This window comes from Trichechus manatus, unplaced genomic scaffold (genome assembly GCF_000243295.1).
Source record: "Trichechus manatus latirostris isolate Lorelei unplaced genomic scaffold, TriManLat1.0 scaffold00152, whole genome shotgun sequence".
Lineage (NCBI taxonomy): Eukaryota > Metazoa > Chordata > Mammalia > Sirenia > Trichechidae > Trichechus > Trichechus manatus.
The window spans coordinates 5,043,978-5,066,673 of NW_004444088.1; the positions used below are offsets into that span (position 1 = coordinate 5,043,978).

At 41.4% G+C, this 22,696-nt stretch overlaps 1 protein-coding gene across 2 annotated transcripts in view; it reads right to left on the reverse strand.

Annotated features, from left to right (window-relative positions):
• Positions 1 to 22,696, reverse strand: part of STMN2 (stathmin 2) — a 62,602-nt gene that overhangs the window by 7,184 nt on the left and 32,722 nt on the right. For both annotated transcript variants that reach the window (XM_023740304.1, XM_004386006.2), the window contains exons 3-4: positions 18,996 to 19,168; positions 5,333 to 5,524 (exon numbers count right to left, since the gene is read on the reverse strand). In XM_023740304.1, coding sequence (XP_023596072.1) covers positions 5,333 to 5,524; positions 18,996 to 19,168 — 365 coding nt within the window. The remainder of the gene's footprint in view (positions 1 to 5,332; positions 5,525 to 18,995; positions 19,169 to 22,696) is intronic.

Genomic DNA, 22,696 nt, shown 5'->3' on the forward strand with positions numbered 1-22,696 from the left:
ACGGTTTGGAAGTCCTCTTAAATGACTTGCCTGGTTAATCAACCCTCTACATTTCCTCCATAAAACCTACTGACCGATGCCTTCTAAATGGTGAGTTCTTGAGGCTAGCAGGGTTTTTCCTAGTATGTCCACACACTTCTCCTTTCCCTGGCTGAGGTATATGCTTGATAAGAGTGGGTGGTATTTTCAATGTGCTTAGCTAGTTGTGTTTGAAAATTTAAGCAGGTAATTTGATTAAATGTTATATACATGGAAAAATGGGAGGGTAGAGAGAAAGTGGAGTCGCTGGATAGTGCCAGCAGTTAATGCTCAGCTGCTAACCAAAAGGTTGGAGGTTTGAGTCCACCCAGAGGTACCTCGGAAGAAAGGCCTGGTGATCTACTTTTGCAAGATCAGCCGTTCCGAAAGGTTGAAGGTTTGAGTCCACCCAGAGGTACCTTGGAAGAAAGGCCTGGTGATCTACTTTTGCAAGATCAGCCGTTCCGAAAGGTTGAAGGTTTGAGTCCACCCAGAGGTGCCTTGGAAGAAAGGCCTGGTGATCTACTTTTGCAAGATCAGCCATTGAAAACCCTGTGGAGCACAGTTCAACTCTGGAATACATGGGGTCACCATGAGTTGGAACTGACTCCAAGGCACCTGGTTTAGAGAGAAAGGTTTGGAAAGACTTGGGGAAGTGAAACCTTATCAGATATTGAGTGGATCAACTAGCTAGGAAAAGTTGTAAAAAATCTATATCCAGATTATTTTGTTGATGTCTTTCGTTCTCACTCAATTTTAAAGAAATTGAAACTATAAATCACAGACAATGATACTGGTGTGGCTGATGCAAGAAAAAAAGATATTAAAATCCCAATTAACTGATTGATCTGTTGCTCAAAAAGCCCTTGGCCTTTATTAAAAAAAAGATCAAATGACTGTACATTTTCATATTTGCAGTTAGAATCACTTGTTCAATGAGTGTATATAGTTTAAAAATTATTCTACTTCATTAACTGGTTGTCTAAAATTTTAATTAGCTATCTTACTACCATTTCTGGTTGGGTCTGATAAGAGAGCTGCTGCTATTCAGGCTTCCTAAAGGGTCAGGTGGTGACTGTCGTGCGGGATGTGGAGGAGGAAGGAAGGGACAGGCTGGGGGGAAGAAAGAGTCTCGTCTTTTCTAGCGTGGCAAGAACAGCTATTTTCCTCTTTCTCTTCCTCTCCCCACCTCCCCGTCTCTCTCTTTCTGTTTATGACATCATTTCAAGGATAAGAAGGTGTTTAAGTTCACCAGAGCAGGATGCAAGAATGTCGGTCGTAATCCACAGACTGCAATTCTGAGCCCCGGGCATGACTATCTCTGTCACTCGACTGAGACAAATAGATCAGCCTACAGCAGGTCTCTGTGACCTTCTCCCACACCTTTGTCCACACTGGATTCTTTTCAATAAAAGAATAGGCTCCAGAGCTGAGATGAGGTGCTAAGGAAATAGGAAATTGAAATAAAGAGTGTCACGTTTGTATTTGGAGTAAAACAGGCACTCTTAGGGAACAAAGATCTTAAATATTTAAATATAATTTATGACTGCTTAACAAAGTGTACTCAACTCTGGCTAAATATTAGTTTCTTCTGGTGAGTTTTAAAAATGAAACTGATTGCCAGGCCCCATCCCAGACAATGAAATCAGAATCTCTTGTTTTAAAAAGCTCCCCAGTAGCTTCTAAAGTACAGCCAGCTTCGCTTTTACTTTAGGCCCTCAAGTTTTAGCTAAAACCTCGAGGTAACATGGCTGAGGCTCCAAGGGGCTTCTGGGAATTGACACCAAGGACACTACCATGAGCACTATGGTGAGGATATGCTTGAACGACTCAAACCTCTGATTAAGGAGAAGAGGAACCGAGGCTGGATGGGAGCTGATAGCTGTAAAAGCTTAAGAGGTATTGTATCACATTTCTTGCCTGATTGATACGTCTTGTGAGGGTTGTCAAAGGGATCGGTATTTAACGTGGCGGCGTTGGTACGGACTTAGCTCTACTGACATTCTTTAGCGCCTTTGCGCTGTTTGTACTGGACCGTACTGAAGGTTGTCTTATTCGCTAGTTGTTGGTGCCATGTTATTTGTTGCTGGATTATATATTGCACGCACTGGGAAAGAGATGGTAAATACCTTTTGGTGTCACATCCCCTTGCAGGCTCCTAAGCATATAAAGAAGACTCAGTAAATACCCATTGAATGATTAATTCCTTCCTAGGTGTCAGTTCAGCGGTGATCACTATTTGATGTGGGAGATTCCAGAAGAGTTTGTTATACTGGCAGTTGCATACATTTTTAGCCTTACTATTATTATTGATCCTCTCTTCAATTTCTGATTCCCAAACAGCAATTTCATTCAGCTGCTAGAAATTGATTCAACTACCAGATAATGATCATAGTAAAGTACTTTGTCGTATTTCAGGAGAAAGCGAAGTAGTTTTAGTATTCATAAACACATACAATATGCAAACAAAAAATTTCTACCAAATCTACCACATATTTAAAGTATATCAAATGGAAATAAATTTGGTACTCCCTCAGAAGGGAGAATTCTACCTTATTGAGGAGATAACATCTTGGCTGACACTAGGCGAAGATGCTATTAGATTTGGTAAGTGTCTCCTCAGCTGTGGAACACCAGGAAAACATGGCCCTAGAACAATGTGAGCTGCATCACTGAACACAGGATACAATACTGTCAGCTGATATTTAAATCAGAACAGGCTACAAAACACTGATTCTCAAACCTGGCTACATAGTGGAATTATCTGGAGGGTTTTAAAAATAAATGGATGACTGGATCCTACCCCTTGAGATTCTGCACCTTGGTGTCAGGAATTTTAAACACCCCACAGGTTAATTATTTTCAGGAAAAATTTGTGTCAGGGAAATCAGCACCCCACAGTTTTGGGAAATCTATGGTACATATATTCTGTCTGTCTGTCTGTCTGTGGAGGCTAAATCTGGCTGAGAGCTGGGAAGAGTGCAAAAAGGAGGTGGCGGTGTGTAAGTGAATATAAAAAATACACCGAGAAAACAAGCTGCATATTAAGAGTCAATACTTCTGAAAATACTAGTTAAATACACAAAATTTAGTGAATGTTGTATAACTGAAATCCAGAAGGATATGCTGTTTCTGTAGGTGTAATTTCAAAAACAATAATGTTCCTGGGCTGCTGAAGATCTAAATCTTGCACTGGATGTTGACATTTTAACTGAGAATCTGAAATAAGATTGGCATGGCCCATTCCTAGCAACTCCCCTTGATTTTTTAGGGCTTAGGATGTGAGAGAGAAGTCAAGTCATAATTACCTCAAATAGAGTAAACAGTGGTTCTGTGCCGTCCCTGGTACCAGCGCTGATCAAGCAGGAATTAGCATCTCCTCCAAACCAAAAAACCAAGCCCATTGCCATCGAGTCAATTCCGACTCATAGCGACCCTACAGGACAGAGTAGAACTGCCCCACAGGGCTTCTAAGGAGGGCTGGTGGATTCGAACTGCCAACCTTTTGGTGAGCAGCCGTAGCTCTTAACTATTGCGCTACCAGGGCTCCAACATTTCCTTGGTCCTCTAGAAATGTGTAAACTGAAGGCAAATGGAGGAGGACTGATAAACGAGAGCAAATTTTAGTCAATGGAACTTTGCTCTCCTGCATGTCAACAAAGCACTTGCTATTGTACCGCCATATGCAACCCGTAGAGAGCTGAACTCAGCTGCATTGGCCAACCCTGACCTGATTCATGTAGGTGAAACACAGTGACAGAGTTCTGAGAGGATGAAAACACTAGCTTATGAATAAATTTAATCTCATCTTTAAGGTTTTGATCAAAGTGTCCAGTGGCTATTCTGGCTTTTGCCCAAGAGACTGAATACTTCTCTACATGACTCTGAGAGCCTCGGTGTCTCACTGCTGTGTCTGAGCTCACACACCCTTCCTCAGCGATGCTTTTGGAAATGCCTCAAGAGCACAGATGCCCATGAAAAATTCCCATGTTTATAACATTGTTTTACTTTTGGTGTGGTTTTTTTTTTTTTTTGATCTTTTTTGGGGGGGTGGGGATAGCCTGATATTGGAGCCCTGGTGGCGCAGTGGTTAAGCATTTGGCTGCTAACCAAAAGGTCGGCAGTTCGAGTCTACCAGCCACTCCTTGGAAACCCTATGGAGAAGTTCTACTCTGTCTTATAGGGTCACTATGAGTTGGAATCGACTCGATGGCAATGGGTTTAGTTCTTTTCAGTTTTTACCTGATATTTGTAATCAGAGAATGGGAGTGAAAAGGAAGTACTGCCAGCACTTCAGGATAAGGCTGCCTGAACCTTAAATGAGATGGGCCAACTCTAACAGAAGACATGGAGCTTCCTAAGAAAAATGCTCAGAAATGGGGGGCTGATCTTCTCTAAATTCTCAGTGCCCTGATGACAGGGGCAGTTCTATCATCTCTGTATCTCCAGTGCCTACTGCACACGGACAAAGCTCAACTACTCATATCTATGTTGCGCTTTTTATAAGGGAATATTTTTTGAGGGGGATAGACCATATAGGGCTTACAAAGCAGAAAGAGAGAACATCTTCCAGAGAACTCCAGCACAGCTCATCCTGACTCATGGGTATGAGTCTATGTTGGGTCTAATGAAGATAAATGCACCAAGATATGAGAACTAGATCCCTTTTGCTTTGATTCCATGCAAGGTTATTATTATGCCCTAGTTTTCCTAAAGGAGCCCTGGTGGCACAGTGGTTAAGAGCTCACCTGCTAACTGAAAGGTTGGTAGTTTGAACCCACCAGCTGCTCCACAGGAGAGGGATGCAGTAGTCTACTTCATAAAGATTTCAGCCACGGAAGCCCTATGGGGCAGTTCTACTGTGCCCTATAGGGTCGCTATGAGTCAGAATTCAGCTCGATGGCAATGGGTTTGGGTTTTTTGGGGGAATTAGTTTTCCTGATGGAGAGAATGGGCTTACCATTGGGCATAAATATTCTGGTCTTTTCTGATGAATATGTTTCTGATTTAAATAACAGGTTGGTCCTTAAAGTTTATATAAAAGTCTTTTATAGATCTGAAAAGTATAAATCAACCTCTCTGAATTCATTTGCCACTGGAAAATTTGACCAAATTCCAGCTTAAACGTTGGATTCCCATTTCTCTACCAAGTTGTTACTCCCCACCCCAACCCCCGTGAGACCCTGCCCATGGGGTTAGCTGACCTCTGCACCTGCAGAAAATTCTAATTCTCTGGTGCTCGGGCACATGAGAGGTCACCCAGCCAGTGTCGCATGTGAATGTGCCCATCTGTTCAGGACTCTGTTGTGGTTACCTTTTCCTGCAGACGTTCAATAATAGCAGCTAGATTCGCCTCACGGTTCTCCTTGATTTGTTCCATTTTCAGGATCAGCTTTTCCTCCGCCATTTTGCTGAAGTTGTTGTTCTCCTCCAGAGCCTTCTGAAGGACCTCCCGCTCGTGCTCCCTCTTCTCTGCCAACTGTTTCAGCACCTGGGCCTCCTGAGACTGGGGAGAAACACATACTCATCTTAATCACCAAACGCAAACCTGGCAGAGTAACGGTCGCTACTTTCAGGAGCCCTGGTGGTGCCGTGGTTAAGTGCTCAGCTGCTAACCGAAAGGATGGCAGTTAGAACCCACCAGCTGCTCCTTGGGAGAAAGATGTGGCAGTCTGCTTCCATACGGGTTACAGCCTTGGAAACCGTATGAGGCAGGGCTATGCCGTCCTATAGGACTTGGAACAGACTCGATAGCAATGGGTTTGGTTCTGGTTTTTGGTTAACTTCAAACTGAGTTCTATTCGAAGGAAAACTACTTCTAGCCTTGAGCACTGTTGTCAATTCTGTACTCATCTGCACGGCTCAGAGTCTGCCGGCAAATGTGGTTAGCTGGGAAACGTGGTTAGCTGGATTTTCAGCTGTGAATTTTATTTTGGACAGACTGAGAAGAAGAAGCATTTAACCCTCATTAAGGAGTATTTTTTTGAAATTGCTGCCTAGCGTTTATGCCACATGAAATGCTGTAATCAACCACCGGATGGCATCATTCCATGGAAGCTTCGGGAAAACGGGCGAGGACTGGGCTGAGTTCTGGTCTAGCTCTTGTCACATTTTCTTATCAGCTGCAGGCTGGACCCTACCACGAGCTTGTCAAATGTTGCCAATCAAATCACCAGCAAATTCATTATCTGCTTTTATTCCACTCCCTTCTTTCCTTCTTATAAGTCAAATTCTCTTTGGAGACCTGAGAACAGTGCAGACTTTATGTCCACTTGGCCACAGACAGGACAAAGTCCTTGTTCTGATCGTTCTCCTGACCACCTTGAGGTCACCTGGGTGATCACTGAAACTCTGTGGTTTCTCAGTGGTTACAGCAGAAACGTCAGAGCCAGACTCACCCCCTCCCCCAACACTCCCACATTCAGTGCGCTAGAATTCTCCTGTAGCATCAGGAGACCACATGACTTTGTACAGTGTACACTAACAGTCACTAGGGAGCTTGATAAAAAAGCAGGTGGTTAGTCTCCACCCCCACAGGTTCTGTGGCCCATTGGTGAGGCCCGGGAATCTGTGTTTCTCATAAGCAGCTCCGGTGACTCTAATGCAGGTGATTCACAGTCTACCTTCTGAAAAACACACTGGCACAGGCTTTGGGGTGAAGCCTGTGTTCAAGTCTTAGCTCTGCTGGTGATCCTGGATGTGCTATTTAACTTCTCTGAGCAGTCATTTTCTCCTCCACAATCCACAGCAGAGAGATGTCTTACCCAATACTGACCTATCGAGGTTTAAGATGAAATTATTATGCACTCATTGCCCCTGGGTAATTCCTTAGGATTAACCAATGCTCTGAGTTGAGACTTCAAAGGAGTTAATTGTAAATATCTAAACAATGGTAGATAAAAAAATTCCTGTGGCCTGTCAAGTACTGCTTGTTTTTGAAGGCATTACTAGGAAAACATTTTAGTTGATGGTTGTGGTGGTGGGGTCTTACTGCAGAGACCCTGATGTATGAACAATGTGGGGTCTGACAACGGAAGAAACTTATCATCAGATAAAATTTTACAGGAATGGTAAGCTCCAACAGCTTCAGCAGATTTTGCTGATACGTTTATAAGGCAGTTTGTCAGAAATGGGTCTGCTGGCTCACTGGAGATCAGACAGAAAATCCTGGGAGCCAGCCCCGCTTCTTGCAGTAACCCCACAATGGCTTCAGTGACATCTTTAGTGGACCTGTCACATTCTTGCTAGGTTTTAGCTTTCAGAAAAACTAATACAAGAATAAGGATAAGATGTTAACATAAAATAAGTTCTTAATCAAATAGAGCCTTTCTGGAAAAACATGAATGAAATATTTTCTAGCTAGTTCATCCTCTTGCTTCTAGATGGGACTGTTGGTAAACCATCCTGAATAGATTTTGCTTATTTTCTGCAATCAAGACTACTGAAGTGTGTGCGTGTGTGTGTGTGTATGTGTGTGTGTGAGAAAGTGGGTGAGAGAGACTAAAAGTGTGTGTGCGTATGTGTGTGTGTGTTTAAAGTTTTTCTGGGAAAAGTCTTCATGCACTTATATTTTGGATGGTACCTATCTCATAGGGCTGTTTGTCAGGATTAAATGCAATAATACTTGCAATGTATTCAGCAGTGTACCTAACACGGAGTGAGTACTGAGTAAATGGTAGCTATTATTATTCAAAGAGAAGCTCAACACAGTAGGAAATGGTGTCAATTGAATCTACCGGCACCGCGAAACTCAAACATAAGACTTTAGCTATCACACATGTCCATAGTATTTGTTCAAACTCCCTTAATTACGGACCGTTAGTGGATTCAGGGGTCCTCATGGTTGATGTCTTGAGGCCTTCCCTAACTCTCTCACCCCCATCCCGCACATGTCCAGCGAACGGGCTGTAAACATCACAAAATAAATCAACAGATGAATAAATAAGAGACAACGACTTCGACTGTTCATTTCAGAAAGTCCAGTCTCGGTCTGTGGAACCTCCAGCCCAGAAACCCTTGTAGACAGAGAAGACTGGTCACCACTGAACGACAATTAGGGATTGACCGGCGCCCTAGGTTTCTCCTGTTATGGACAGAAACCCATGGGGCAGCTTCAGAAAACAAATCAAAATAAAGTAAGACAAAACGTAACGTTTCCAAAATTCCCTATAGTAGTGCTTTAAAACTGTTTTGCCACCTTAACACCCAGATCATGTTCCTTTGTACAACGCATGCTCAAAAGTCACAGCCACTAAAATCAGGTAACAAAAACCAGTTGCCGTGGAGTTGACTCTGACTCATGGTGACCCCTTGTGTGTCAGAGCACAACTGTGCGCCACAAGGTTTTCAAGAGCTGATTTGTTAGAAGTAGGTCACCAGGCCTTTATTACAAGGCACTTCTGGGTAGATGCAAACTTTTAACCTTTCTGTTAGCAGCCAAGTACATCAATCGTTCGCACCAACCAGGAGAGATGTGAAATCTCTGCTCAGTGTGTTTCTCCCCTCGCTCTCCTCAGTGTTTCCAGTTCTGCCCTGGGAAGGATCCATCTGGACTGTTCATCGCCATTTGCTGCAAGCGGCCCTTTCATAGGAACTCATGTGGCACAGTGAAATACACCCCAGCCCGTATTCAGGAAACCCAGCTTTGAGTCCTTCTTTGTTGGGTGTGGGCGAGCCTTGGTGTTTTGGAGGTGGAGGCCCTGGCAGAGCCATGTGTCTGCTGCTTTTCCCTGTGTCAGTTTACAGATAGTTCCCAAGAGGCCACCGCAACTGCCTGATCTTTAATTTTCAGATGTTCAAATTAACTTTGGTACTCTGGTAAATTGAGTTTTAACTTAATGTTTATATTTGAATTCTTAATTCTCCGTGGTGAAAGGGCCAATGTCAGGAGGAGGAGGTGGGGGAATGGGATTAAGAAAGGAACACCTTGGACTAGGGTAACCTAACAACACATATCTTCTCAAATTTCTTGCCTTGGTGAGACACCTTTGATCTGCATAAGCAAACACTCCCACAGCTCCCATTGTAAGTAATGGAAAGGCGCCCATTGCATTTTACGGGAGTGCAGCATTGGGCTCGGTCTGCAACGCTTCAGTGAATGGGCTTAGTACTTTTGCAGTCACTGGGGTTCAGTGAAAGTCTATAGCATAGGCATCGAGCGTGTTTCTTTAGCACAGTTAATGCAGTGAAACAGAAACACAGGCAGTACAGAACTTGATCGCGTGGGAGTCTGCCGCTAATCACAAAGACGTGCAGAGCTGGGTCCCGCGACACGTTGCCACCGCGGTGCTTCTCACTTCTATGGTGACTTCTTCCGTACTGGAAAGCAATGTTATCCATCATTGGGTCCACTAACGCCTTTTTAGGATCTAATAAATACCAATGTACGAAATATTTAACGGGGCGGGGGCGAATGTAGGATTATGGAAAAAAATCCTCACTAAGAAAATTCTTTTGATTCCCTATTTTCGGCACTGCTTCTAAGTACTCAACTCTTAAATTCTTCCATGAAGCTACTAGTCGTGGGGGCCCTTTACCTCAATTCCTAAGGTCTCTCTAACTCCACTGGTGTAGAAAGTCATAATCATTCCTTATTTTTTCACAGCCTGGCATCCAGATATCACTGCCTGCAACTTCTTCAACTCTATTCCTGAGGAGAAACTGACCCTCTCATTAAAACCAGTTACCATGGAGTCAATTCTGACTCATGGTGATCTACGTGTGTCAGAGTAGAACTGTGCTCTATAGGGTTTTCAATGGCTGATTTTTCAGTAGACTACCAGGCCTTTCTTCCGTACAGCCTCAGGGAAGGAATTTGGGGCTGATCCCACTATTTCCACGGATAAGCAAAGAAGCTTTTAGTTCAGAAAACTCTGCTAAAACTTGATGTGAAATGGGAGAGAGGGTATAGAACGAAAACGTGATATACAAAAGTATAAGCATTTTCCTCCGTTTTTGCTAGAAGTAAAGTTCTCACCAGATGTTCAAATAGAAATTCTTACTTTCCACTCTGAATAGCATAAAGGAATCTTGATGGGTTGGACCGATAGGGAGGCTGGAGAAGTGGGATTTGCTGAAAGTTATTAAAAATAAAATGTTCGAGGGAAACAGATCTGACCTTGGAAGGGACATTTCTGAACAGCACGTACCTAACATAGAAGGTCATTGAAATACTGAAATGGAAAATTAGGGCATGAGAATTATCAGCTGATATAATGCAAATGTCAAGGCAGAATATTGATAGAACTGAGACACTCATCATGACACTCCCGGAGACGGAGGAACCTTCTCCATCTTGCTAGTGCAGAAACAAGGGTGTATTATTGGTGAGAACCTTTTCTAGGCATAAATCTCCTCACACTGGACTTAATTTCACTGAAATAATTACATGAGAGGTACGTGAAGGAAACAATAATGAGACAATAGAGGCAAGTTATTATACATTTAGGAACACTTTAGCATTTTCCGAAGAGGCTTACTACCATCTGTTATATTACTGAGTATAATAGTTTAATTACTGTAGAAATGAAATGGAAGATAAATTTGAGTTAAGTGGCATTTTACTTTATGTACACACATGAGATTTAAAGCCACATTTTAGATATCACTAACTCTCCATTTATTTCCGAAATAAACACATTTCTACCACTTTATTTTTTTCCCTTTTCATCATTTGAAACAAAAAACAAAAAACCCAAACCCGTTGCCGTCAGGTCGATTCCGACTCATAGCGACCCTATAGGACAGAGTAGAACAGCCCCATACAGTTTCCAAGGAGCGCCCCGTGGATTCCAACTGCCAACCTTTTGGTTAGCAGCTGCAGCACTTGACCACTGTGCCACCAGGGTTTCCTCCATCATTTGGGGGATATGCTAATTGCCATACTGAACCTTTAATCAGGCACTGAATCTAGTACTGAGGTCCCTTTATGAAAGTAAATCAGATGATGTGTCTGCAATCATTGGCCTTATTTTTGACAAAGAAAAAACATTATTAACCCAGCTAAAGTCACAAATAACGCCTTGGAAAAATATGGCAAATATAGCCATCTAAAGTAAAAGGGTGCCATATACTATTTGTGTGGAAGAGCTGGAAGCATAAAAAAACTTAAACGATTGCTAAGCCAAAGACCTTCAGAAGGAGCCCTTCTTCTAAAGTCTGTAATAGGGCTACTGTGGTCAAGTCCTTCCCAGGAAAAGAATTGTTTGCTATGCAAACCATCTCTCTCCCCACTGGTTTCCTGGATTCGATTTTAATTGTCATCCATAATGTGAGATGCCAACAAATTAAAAAGGAAAGTCTATCAGGTTCAGTGGCTAAGGATCCATTTTTATATCACTGTATTAAGAATAAATAACACATCTTTCTTTCAAAGTTTCGGTGATTTTGGAGTTGATGCTGACAGTAATGTCAGTAGCCAATTAAATCTCACGGGGCTGGTTTGAGGAAGGAGTTTTTTAATTTAACAAATTTTAGGGTATAATTTGATAAATGTCAATAAGATCCTTAAGTCGTCATCATTTTTTGTACTTTTTTTTTTTCAAGAAACTTTTGGTTGGGCTGATCTATTTATATGTACTGTATTATCTACTGGAGCCCTGGTGGCGCAGTGGTTAAGAGCCACAGCAAGCTACAGCTGCTAACCAAAAAGTCGGCAGTTCAAATGCCCCAGCTGCTCCCTGGAAACCGTATGGGGCAGTTCTACTCTGTCCTATAGGATCTTTATGAGTCGGAATTGAGTGGACGGCAGTGGGTTTGGTTTTTTTGGTTTGTATTATCTATTACCTAGCAAACTGTCTATCATTTTTTGTAAGCTGATAGAAGAATATTTTATAATATTTAAAAATATTTGCAAAATGTATTGAGGTAACATTTCAGTATTTGAGGTAAAGAGACACTTCTTTATAAAATCATGAGGTTTTCTGGATGTGTTTTTACATAAAAATTGCTAACCCTTTCAGAGTGCTTGTTATAGGTCTGGATGTAAAACAACTCTTTTAATTCTCATAATAACTCCATGACGTAAGTCCTATTACTAGTCTCATTTTATAGATGAGTGAAATAACACAGAGCGAGACTAAGTGACTTAGCAAAGGTCACACAGCTGGTAAGTGGTGGGACAAGAATTTGATGACAGGCATTCTCTCAACCGTATATTCCTAACCATTATGCTTTTAAGGATACTTTGAAACACTGGTCTCTGCTTAGGATGACCGTATAATTTATTGTCCAAACTGGGACACTTATGAGAGTGAAAGGAGAAGTTATTAATAACGATATCAAAAGAGCAGAAGTAAGCTGGGTTCATGGGGAAATACGGTCAGCTTAGCTCTGCTGCTCCTCAGGATTGTTGTTGTTAGGTGCCATTGAGTCGGTTCCAAGTCATAGCGACCCTATAGGACAGGGGAGAACTGCCCCATAGGGTTTCCAAGGAGCGGCTGATGGACTTGAATCGCCCACCTTTTGGTTAGCAGCCAAGCTCTTAATAATTATGCCATCAGGGCTCCACTGCTAAATAAATGTTGTATGAATGAATAGATGGAGGGGTGGATGGATGGACGGACAGCTAAAGTGTTCGTATCATTTCACCCATGTGAATCAACTGCAGTATGGAAATTGTGATTTCAAGAGCTTCAGGCTGACCTTATGAGATAATACGGTCTCATGGAGAGGAACACTGATACCCAGTGTTAATCAAAGAAGGGAGAAAAGCAGGACAAAGGTGGATTCACTTTATAACAAGCTTTTACCACACAATCAGTGGAGCGTTAATTCTGTTTCAAAGGATCCTGAGAGAGTATTGTCCAACCTCGTAACCAGATGGTCAATGCTGCCATAATGTCAACAGACGGAGTGAGGAGCTGGGGAAACTGCCAAAACATTTACCACCAAGTGTGTTCGAGCCTGCGTGAAGATGCCTCCGTGGTGGCCTTCCAGCTGGAAATCCAGAAGGTCCACGACACAGCCTAGGTCACTGGTTCCCACCTGGGGTCCCTGAACACTCAGGAGCAGGCCTTGGAGGTACTATTGGGGGTGGGGGAAGGTTCATAAGCTTTTTTATGTATTAAAAGTCCCAACAGAAATCCTATTTCACATCTATATCTAAAATCTATCTTCATTTTGAGTTAGAGTTATGTCAATTTAGTGAGAAAATGTTTATTATTTCATGATCATAAATACTCATAGGAAGTTATAGATTCTTTTGATTAATAATCATGGGAAAAGGAATTTATTAAAACTTATTTAAATGTAATATGCCTGATAGGCAGAATCTTTAAAAACTTTTAACTTACAGGAAAGAGTCCAGAGTAAAGAAAATGTTGGCAGCCACTGGGCTAGGCTGTACATCTGTGTATTGTTTAAAAGCCTTTAGTGATCCCTCATTTCTTTCCTAAGGGGGTCTGAGTGACTAACCTGGTGTTCAAGGCCCTCTACAATCTCACCACACTACCCTCCAACTCCCTACCCACATCCTCTGGTCCAACCTACTGGTCTACTCACTGTCCCAAGAACACACTTTCTGCATTCTCACCTCTACGTATCCTTGGTTCTAGGAGCATTCCTAATCTAGAATACTTTCCTGTCCTCGCTATGTATCTACCATTATTTTTATACTCACCCTCTTTTCTTAAAGCAAATATTTCTCCAAAAGGATGCAGTGAGTCACATCAAGTACGGGAAGGGCTTTATTTTCCTCAGTGACTCCCCATTTTACTTGAAGTCAAAGTCCTTAAAATCCTACCTTCTGACCTCAATTCTTCCCTTGCTCCTTCTGTTACAGCCGCACTGGCCTCAGTGTGGTTTCTCACATACACCTAGTACACCCCCACTTCAGCCCTTTGCTCTGGCTGTTCTCTTTACTAGGGAGCCCTGGTGGCACAGTGGTTAAGCATTCAGCTGCTAACTGAAAGGTCAACAGTTTGGACCCACTAACCGCTCTGCAAGAGAAAAGACCTGGTGATCTGCTCCCATAAAGATTACGGCCTAGGAGACCTTATGGGGCAGTTCTACTCTGTTCTATAAGGTTGCTATGGGGTGGAATCAACTGGATGGCACACAACAACAACGATAGAGTTCTCTTCACTTGGAACATCGCGTTCCCAGAGAAGAGCTGCATGGCTTACTCCCTCACTGCCTTCATTCTTCTTTCTTCTTTTCAGATGTCCTGTTACACAAGAGGCCTCCTATGACCACCCAACATAAACATCCTCTGTCACCCCAGAACTCTCAATTCCCTTTGCCTTGCTTTATTTAGTATCAACTGACATTTTATTTATTCTATTTATCTATCTGTCTACCTACCTACCTATCATCTACCTACCTATCTGTCTATATCTGTCTGTCTATCTATCTACCTATCTATCTATTCATCCATCCATCCATCTCTACTACTTCTCCCCACTGGAATGTGAAGCCAATGAAGGTTTCCCACACCCAGAACAGTGCCTGGCAAATAGGAGGTGCTCAATAAATAGCTGTAGAATGACCGGTTTCCTCCAGACTAAGAGTTCTCTGGACTGTACTGTTCACTTGGAGTGATTTCAAATGTCATTTGGAAACTTATTGACCACACTTTTCAGGATGGGAGGATAAAATAGAAAGTGAAAAGAAGTCACATATTGCTATGTTAACATTTGGCCCGGAGAGTTATAATTTATTTATTTACTTAAAAATATTTGCAGAGCGCTAATGATTGCCAGGCACTGTTAAATTAAAAAAAAGGTCCCTGGGTGGCGAAAGCGGTTTGCAATTGCCCACTAACCTAGAGGTTGGCGGTTCAAACCCACTTAGCGGCTGTGTGGAAGAAAGTCCTGGTGACCCATTTCCTGAAAGATTAGAGTCAAGAAACCCTATGGAGCAGTTCTACTCTGTAACACATGGGGTCACCATCAATAAGAATTGGCTGAAAGGCAACAGTTTGGGTTTGGTATTAAACAAAAGACATAATCCCTCAATCTCCACCTTCATGGATATTATAACCTAATGGAGGATATAACCCTGTTGCCGTTGAGTCGATTCTGACTCACAGTGACCCTATAGGACAGAGTAGAACTGCCCCATAGGGTTTCCAAGGCTGTCATCTTTATAGGAGCACACTGACACATCTTTCTCCCGAGGAGCGGCTGGTGGGTTTGAACCGCTGATCTGTCAGTTAGTAGCCTGAGCACTTAACCACTGTACCACCAGGGTTCCTATAGGGCCAGACAAATAAATACACAAATAAACATATGTTTACAAATTGTGCTAAATTCTGCAAAGGAAAAACAAACCTGGGTGGCATGAGAATGACAGATGAAACCTGGGCTCAGAAAAATCCCTTTCCCCTCAGTGAAGAATCAACATATACACTGAGATCACAGGTTGTCAAAGAAGGAAGCATGGTTGGTTCTAAGAATATAAAGACTGAAATCATAGCAGGGAAGTTTAGTTTTGACTTTTGGAGTTTCTTAAAGAATATATAAAAAAAAGCCAACTAAAGTTCAGTCTGAATAATTATCTGGTACCAATTTGAAAGACTTAGGCCTAAAGTTCCCCCGCTGTTCCACAGAACGGTTCTAGCCCAACCATCTGTATCTGCTGTCCAGCTTGGCAGCCACGAGCCGCATGTGGCTACGGAGCCCTTGAAATGTGGCTAGTCTGAACTGAGATGAGCCGTTGAGTATGAAATGCACGTGAGATTTCGAAGACTTACTATGGATAAGAGAATGTGAACTATCTTACTAACATTTTATGTCATTTACATGTTGAAATAATAATGTTTGTTAAGTGAAATATATTATGAAAATTAATGTCATTTGTTCCTTTTCATTTTTTAAAGTTGTGACTGCTGGAAAATTGTGAAATCCATATGTGGCTCACATTATATTTCTTCTGGACAGAGCTATTCTATATAGCTGCATAGAAGGCTCTTTTTCATTCTATCTGTGTGAAGGTAGACGTGCAGGATGTGGCCAGGGTAAAAGAAGAAAACTTCAAATGGAATAATGTACGAGCTAAGTAATTATTGTAATTTCTATAGTAACACTAAACATTTACAAATAAAAATTGTGGACATCTGTTGGATCGCTTGGAGAAAATTCATTTCCCCTTCTTCTAGGAAAAACACGTCAATTTTCTTTTGGAGAACTACCCTTCCACATTTCTCACTCCAGGGGTTTTAGGGCAACGCTTCTATAGGCCAGTGGGGGGTGTGTACTCCAGGCTAGCAAATCCAAGTATTGGATCATGCTGGCCACAGAGATTGGTTCAGAGATAGGCATGTGATCTGAGCTAGCAAATCAAAGTACTGCATCCTCTTGACCATAATGATTGGTTCAGGGATGGGCATGTGATCTGAGCTAGCAAATCAAAGTACTGTATCCTCTTGACCATAACGATTGGTTCAGGGATGGGCATGTGATCCAAGTTAGGCCAATGAGACTGAGTTCCAGGATTTTTGTTAGAACTATTAGGAAAGAGAATCTCTCTTCCTACTGGAATTGCTAAGCCACCAAGAAAGTAATTTGGTATTGACCGAGACTAAATTTTATTTAGGTTACTGGGAATGAAACTAATTAGACTCAAGGACAGATGATAGATTGCAAAAAAGAAAAAAAAAGATTTCTGACAATATTCCTTGAACACTTGGATCCAACTATTCCTGAAGCTGTGCCCGCTCATAGACATTTGAGTTGCATAAGCTAATAAATCTTCCTTAATGTTTTTACTAGTTGAATTGGGTTTTAGTTGTATGTATAGGAGAGTTCTCACTAAAAAATTACGGAGATATATGCACTTGCTGAAGGCTCTTTAAAGAGACTTAACAGCTCTTCAAATGAGCACTAATTACATCAGTATAATCTAATAGAATAAAATCAATTAATGATTCTTTCACTTGGCACTTTCTATTAATTAGTTGTGCTTTTTTCTAATTAAAAACCTACCACAGGGCATGACCTATATAGTGATTTCTGCATTAAATTTTAATAAATAATACCAGAAATATGAAGGAATGCTAATTTTAAAGAGTTTCAAAGGGCATTATTTCTGGGCATAATAATGCTGGATGACATTTGTAAATGTCTCTTAGCCATGTGGCCGATTTCTAGTTCAATTCAATTGTCTAAATGTATAATCGTTGATAGTTTATTGCCACCAGGGTGCAGGAATTCTACCAGAATTAGTAACTAGTTACTTCAGGGAATTTTTATAAGAATGCCCAATTAGTTTTGATCATTTCTGTGTTCTTTCCTTTTAATAATTTCCTTCAAATTAAATTCATTACCTAGGAACAGTAGCGACATACTGAACCACGATGTTGAATTTTAGTCTCTGAGTCTGAATTTTAGTTGAGTCACTGACTTTGTATTCTGATCAAGTCATTGCATCTTTCTGTATCAACCTAGAACCTATTCCTGTAGAATGCCAAAGCTCAGGTGAGAACTTAGACCACCTGCCGGGCAACACACTGTCTCCTGTTGTAGTTACTGAATTTGTTGGCAACAAGGTCTTGATGGACTGTAACTCCCATAAGAAAGCCATAAATAACAAAACAAGCGATACATTTCTTTCAAAGTCCCTGGGAAGTCTCTTCCTGTACATATTTGGGTTATTTTCTCAGTTTCCTTCACTTTAAATTTATATGTTACAGCAGCAATTGGTAAAATACAATAAATGTACATACATAAATATTCATTAGACACTTGGAAAACCTCACTCTTTAATGAAAATAGAAATTGTGATCAGTATGTTACATATGAGGGAAATTCAACCACAAAGGTTAAAACAAAAAGTATTTTTTGGTTCAGAAAATTTAATCTGAGTATATATATATATATACTGTGTATACACACACATACAAATACGTGTTTGTCTTGCACTGTTAGAGAATTCACATTTTAGGATAAGGACTATCTTCTTTCTCTTTGTAACTATCCACCAAAGGGGGTCTGATGTGTCGGCTGACTTCTTGTAGATAATATCTTCGTAAAATAAAAAAAAGGTTGAAGATATAGAGTTTCCATTCAAATCATAAGAGTGTGCATGGAGAATGTTTGCAGTGACCACAGGCATCTACAAATGTAAGTGGTAGACATAATCCAGGGAAAATTACCTAAAATTCTTCTAGTTTTGGCTGGTCGAGGAGATCTTAATGGGAATGCACTCCTATAACAATGTAGGTGGTGGATACATTCAGACGTAACTTCTGTCTCTATGTATGGAGTCCCTGGGATGTCTGAGTGCCCCTGATTTGTAGTATCCTTGGCTTTTCTTAGCCGTCTAACTGCGGAAAATTCAAGATTTGGCAAAAGAAAAGGAACCATTGGCATAAAATAACCCTATCGGGGCTTAGAACTGGAGAGAAGAAAATACCCAAAGGCCCCAGAGAGGGTTCTGCTCTGGGAAGCACCAACCTCAAGGGCAGGAATGAGACCCTGAGGAGGAAAGGGGGAAGCTCTTGGCCCTTATCCTGGAGGTAAGCTGCACACGGGCAGGAAGGGTCTTGGAAGGAGGAGGTGGTACTTTATAGTTCCAAGACAAACCACACCTGTGCAGACCTGGGCATGACACATGAAGGCATGAGCGGGAGGAATCGCTACTCCTGCCCAGCCCCTCCTCCCCAGAGTTACCTAAGGCTGGGCTTTCCTGAAGGTGTTTATGTGTGATGGACTAGGGGCAGGGAGGCTTTTATAAGGGAATCCAAGACAGGGGCAAGGGGCATTAGGATATGGATGCTCTTTTGGCTTCTGAGATCCCTGGTTTTAGCTAGTTTAAAAGCAGCACTTACTACAATCGAGACAGTTTTACCTCCACTAGCCTGGCTCTGCTTACTGAAGACCTACTATGCATGTTGGGATGGTGTAGGATCAGGGTGTTGTTGTCTCCTGTGATCTCTGCTCCTCTGCTAGAACTGTGTGTGTGTGTGTGTGTGTGTGTGTGTGTGTGTGTGTGTGTGTGTAGGGTGGCGGGAGAACTTAAAAACATATGGAAACAGTTACCTTTCTTCTTTCCTCTGCGGCCTCAAGTTTTTTCTGGATCTCCTCCAGGGACAGATCTTTCTTCTTCGGAGAAGCTAAAGTTCGGGGGGCTTCTGAGACAGGAGATGGAGGCTTCAAGATCAGCTCAAAAGCTTGGCCAGAGGCACGTTTGTTGATTTGCTTCACTTCCATATCTGAGAAATGAATATTTGAGGAGGTTAAGCACACAGAGCGTGAAGCATGGGTTTATGTTCATAACCGAATTCCAACATTGGAAAGAATCATTGTTATTCTAGCAAGTAGGAATAAAATGCTGTATATGACCCTCTGTGCCACATTGTGTTGAATGTATAAGACCTCTCTTTAGTATAATTATGGATATATTTTAACAGAATAAATATTTATAGTGTTGGAAAATTCAATAGTATCTATAGAGTTGAATAATGAGGGGCATACTTAGAAAAATAGTCTGAACTGATTTTAAACTAAACTTTGTTTATTTTCCTTTTGAATAAAAGCAAGCCTGCAATGAAAATCAAGCAGCACAGAATTGTTTGTTTTGGAAGTTACTAGAGCTGGAGGTATTTTCATGCTAAATTATGAGGAAAAATAATAGCGTTCTCCGGTTTTCAAATATAATTCTGTGGCTAGAAATCGCAGGAGGTATGTTAGAACCAACCTAACTCCGTGAACAGTTGGAAATATTTGGCAAAGTCAATGGGGACTTGCAAAGCATCCTGCTGGTTCCTATTTTGCTCTTCAGGGAGCTTTTTGATTTGAGTCATCAAGCATGTGTAGTGTCTACTCTGGGGAGGATGGTGTGATGGTCCCTGTCTTCAAGATGCTTATAGTCAAGTGGCAAAAAGAGACAAGATCCCATCTTTGGGGTCTTTGCTCCTATTTCTTTGCTACTTAGAACGTCCTCCTCCAGCATAACTCAAGAATAGACAGGAGCTATGGAAAGAGACATTGTGGTAGAGGCAGGAAGGAACAACATCCACTTATCTAATTGATACACTGTATCCGTTTTCAGAACTTTATAACCCAAGACCTGAAGAATGATTAACCTTTTTTTTTCTCATCTGTAGCAAAGGTGGTAATGATAAGATTATCAGATTGTCAGGTTTTAACTCTGCACAGCAGCATTTACAATATAAAATTAATACCATGTATAGTACAAAATAAAGTGATAGTCACCATCTGCTTGAACATTTATAATAGGAACTCACAACTTAGTAAAATATAATGATTATTTTTTAAAAATTCATTAGACAAGCCTCATTTTTAGATGAGTGCTCTTTAGTTTGAGCCCCAAACTTCATCCCTTTGACTTCAGCCTTGTTTTGTCTCTGAAACATCCAAAGTTTAGACCATTCTCTGTTCTGCATCGACATCTTTCAGGTATTTGAAAACAGTTCTGTTTATTATCAATTTCTTCCCCAGGCTAAACATCCCCAGTTCCCGAGAGGGACAGTGTTCCTTGATCTTCACCACACTGCTCACGAACCTCTTAGTGTTCCCTAATTTATTAACGTTCCATTTTAAATTGTGGCAGCCAGCCTGGCCAGGTCTCCAGGAGAGTTCTGATGCAGGCAGAACAGAGAAGAAATATTACTTCTCTTGAAGAGTAGGTTACGCTTCCATTAATGCTTTCAGCAACCTAGTTACCACACACTGATGTTGTGGTCAAGCGAAACCCCAGCTTTCCAGTAAACAGCCTTAGAACCTTCAATGACAATGCAGGCTAATAGATGATACGGGCACGAGGAATTCAATATATATACTGGGAAAGGTGTTTCTTCACAAATGTAAAAATATTTTAAATTTGTCCTGATGGCATCCAAGATTATATCTATATTTTGAATACAGCTATAAAAATTATGTCAGCGTATGGAAAATGATTACAAGAGAACATGGGCAAGTAAAAATAGCTTATTTGATAAGGTGTTGGGATTCTGAACGGCTTAGCTTATGGGCTCTGGAATGAGAGATTATAGTCGCTTATGGTCGAATGATGAATTGCATCCAAATAATAAGCCCCTCTTCCTGGCCTCGTGATAGCTGGAAAATTAATTAACTTCTTTAAGCTTCCATTTCCTCATTTAAAAGATAGAGATAAAAAAAAGCACCTTCCTCATAAGATTGTTTTGCTGACTGAAGACAAAAGACGCAGAATGGAACACACAAGCTGTAGCATTTAGTGTTTAAACTATTATTATTATTATTAATTCTTGTTATAATGTTTTACCTGCAATAAACACTTCAAATTATTATGTAACATAGAAATACAGGAGCCCTGGTGGCGCAGTGGTTAACAGCTCAGCTGCTAACCAAAAGGATGGCAGTTTGAATCCACCGGGCCCTCCTTGGAAACCCTACGGGGCAGTTCTACTCTGTCCCATAGGGTCACTATGAGTCGGAATGGACTTGACGGCAAAAAGTTTTTTGTTTTTTTTTTGAAGAAATACAAGGCAATGTTGAAGACTTCAGAAATTTGAAATTCTCTGCCAGCTCTTTTAGGAAGCCACGCGTGAGCAATGTGGATGTCTATTCAACGTCTAAGACTCGGCTGTGATGTAACTGCCTCTGTTCCCAGTCAGCCTCTCTATTCCCAGTCGGCCAAACACAGTCACTGCCTCCTCTGTCCTAGTGATATACCCTGTATAAGCCCCTGTCTTAGAACTTGGTCACATTGTGTTCTAATTACGGATCATTTGTATTTTGTAAGTCTCTTCCACTAGGCCCTGGGTTCCTGGGAGGTGAGGACCATGTCTTATTCATCTTTGGATCCTCACTGACCAACACACAGTGAGAGATTCACGAGAAACGCAGCTGCATTATTACTCACCGCCGTGTCCTGCAGATTACTGAGGATCTGTCTGGTATACCTGGTGGCTAAATGAACTTACACTAAGTAGGTACTGGGCCTAATTCTTACTGAAGCATTCTAGTCTAAGTTTCAATCTGAAACAGAAACCCTTACACATGGGAGGCCTTTCCTGATGAAATAGTTAATTAACACGATGCTTGTGCCATGACAGAGTAACTTTGGAAGAAAAAAGCATTTGAGTCCTGTTTCAAGGCACAGATAGAGTTAATTGCCACAGGGTCCCTTCATCTTAATGTATTTCTTTACACGTGTGAAAAAAAAAAAAATTAGGAGCCAAACAGGTGGCCCACTATGCCTCAGCTGTATCTACGCATGTAACTGTATCCAACGTTTTGATTAAGTTGACTGAATTACATGAGGGTGATAGTGTTGATAATGATAGCTACCTTTACTGAGTACTTACAATCATTTAAACATTACAACAACCCTCTTGGAAGGTACGAGAGTTAAACGAGCCTCAGAGAATCGAAGTAGCTTGCCTAGGGTCACGTGGATAGTGACGGCGCCAGGAAGAAAACCAAGCTAAGCCTAACGAATGAATCCGGAAGAATTAAACCTAAAGGGTTACACTTTGGTAAAGTTAATTGCCATGCCAATTCTTTAGGCTTTTCTTTTCAAACCTTCTTTATCTAGGGAATCAGTCAGTTTTCCTATTAGCACTTACTAGCTTGCTGACACGCATACACAAAGTTTGGGATTCGAACTGCAGACCTTTTGGTTAGCAGCCGAGCTCTTAACCACTGTGCAACCAGGGCTCCACAATAAAGCAAAAAGAGTGATAGCTGCTGATTTTCTTTTTCGAATCTGCTAACTATAAAGCTTTTTCTTGCAA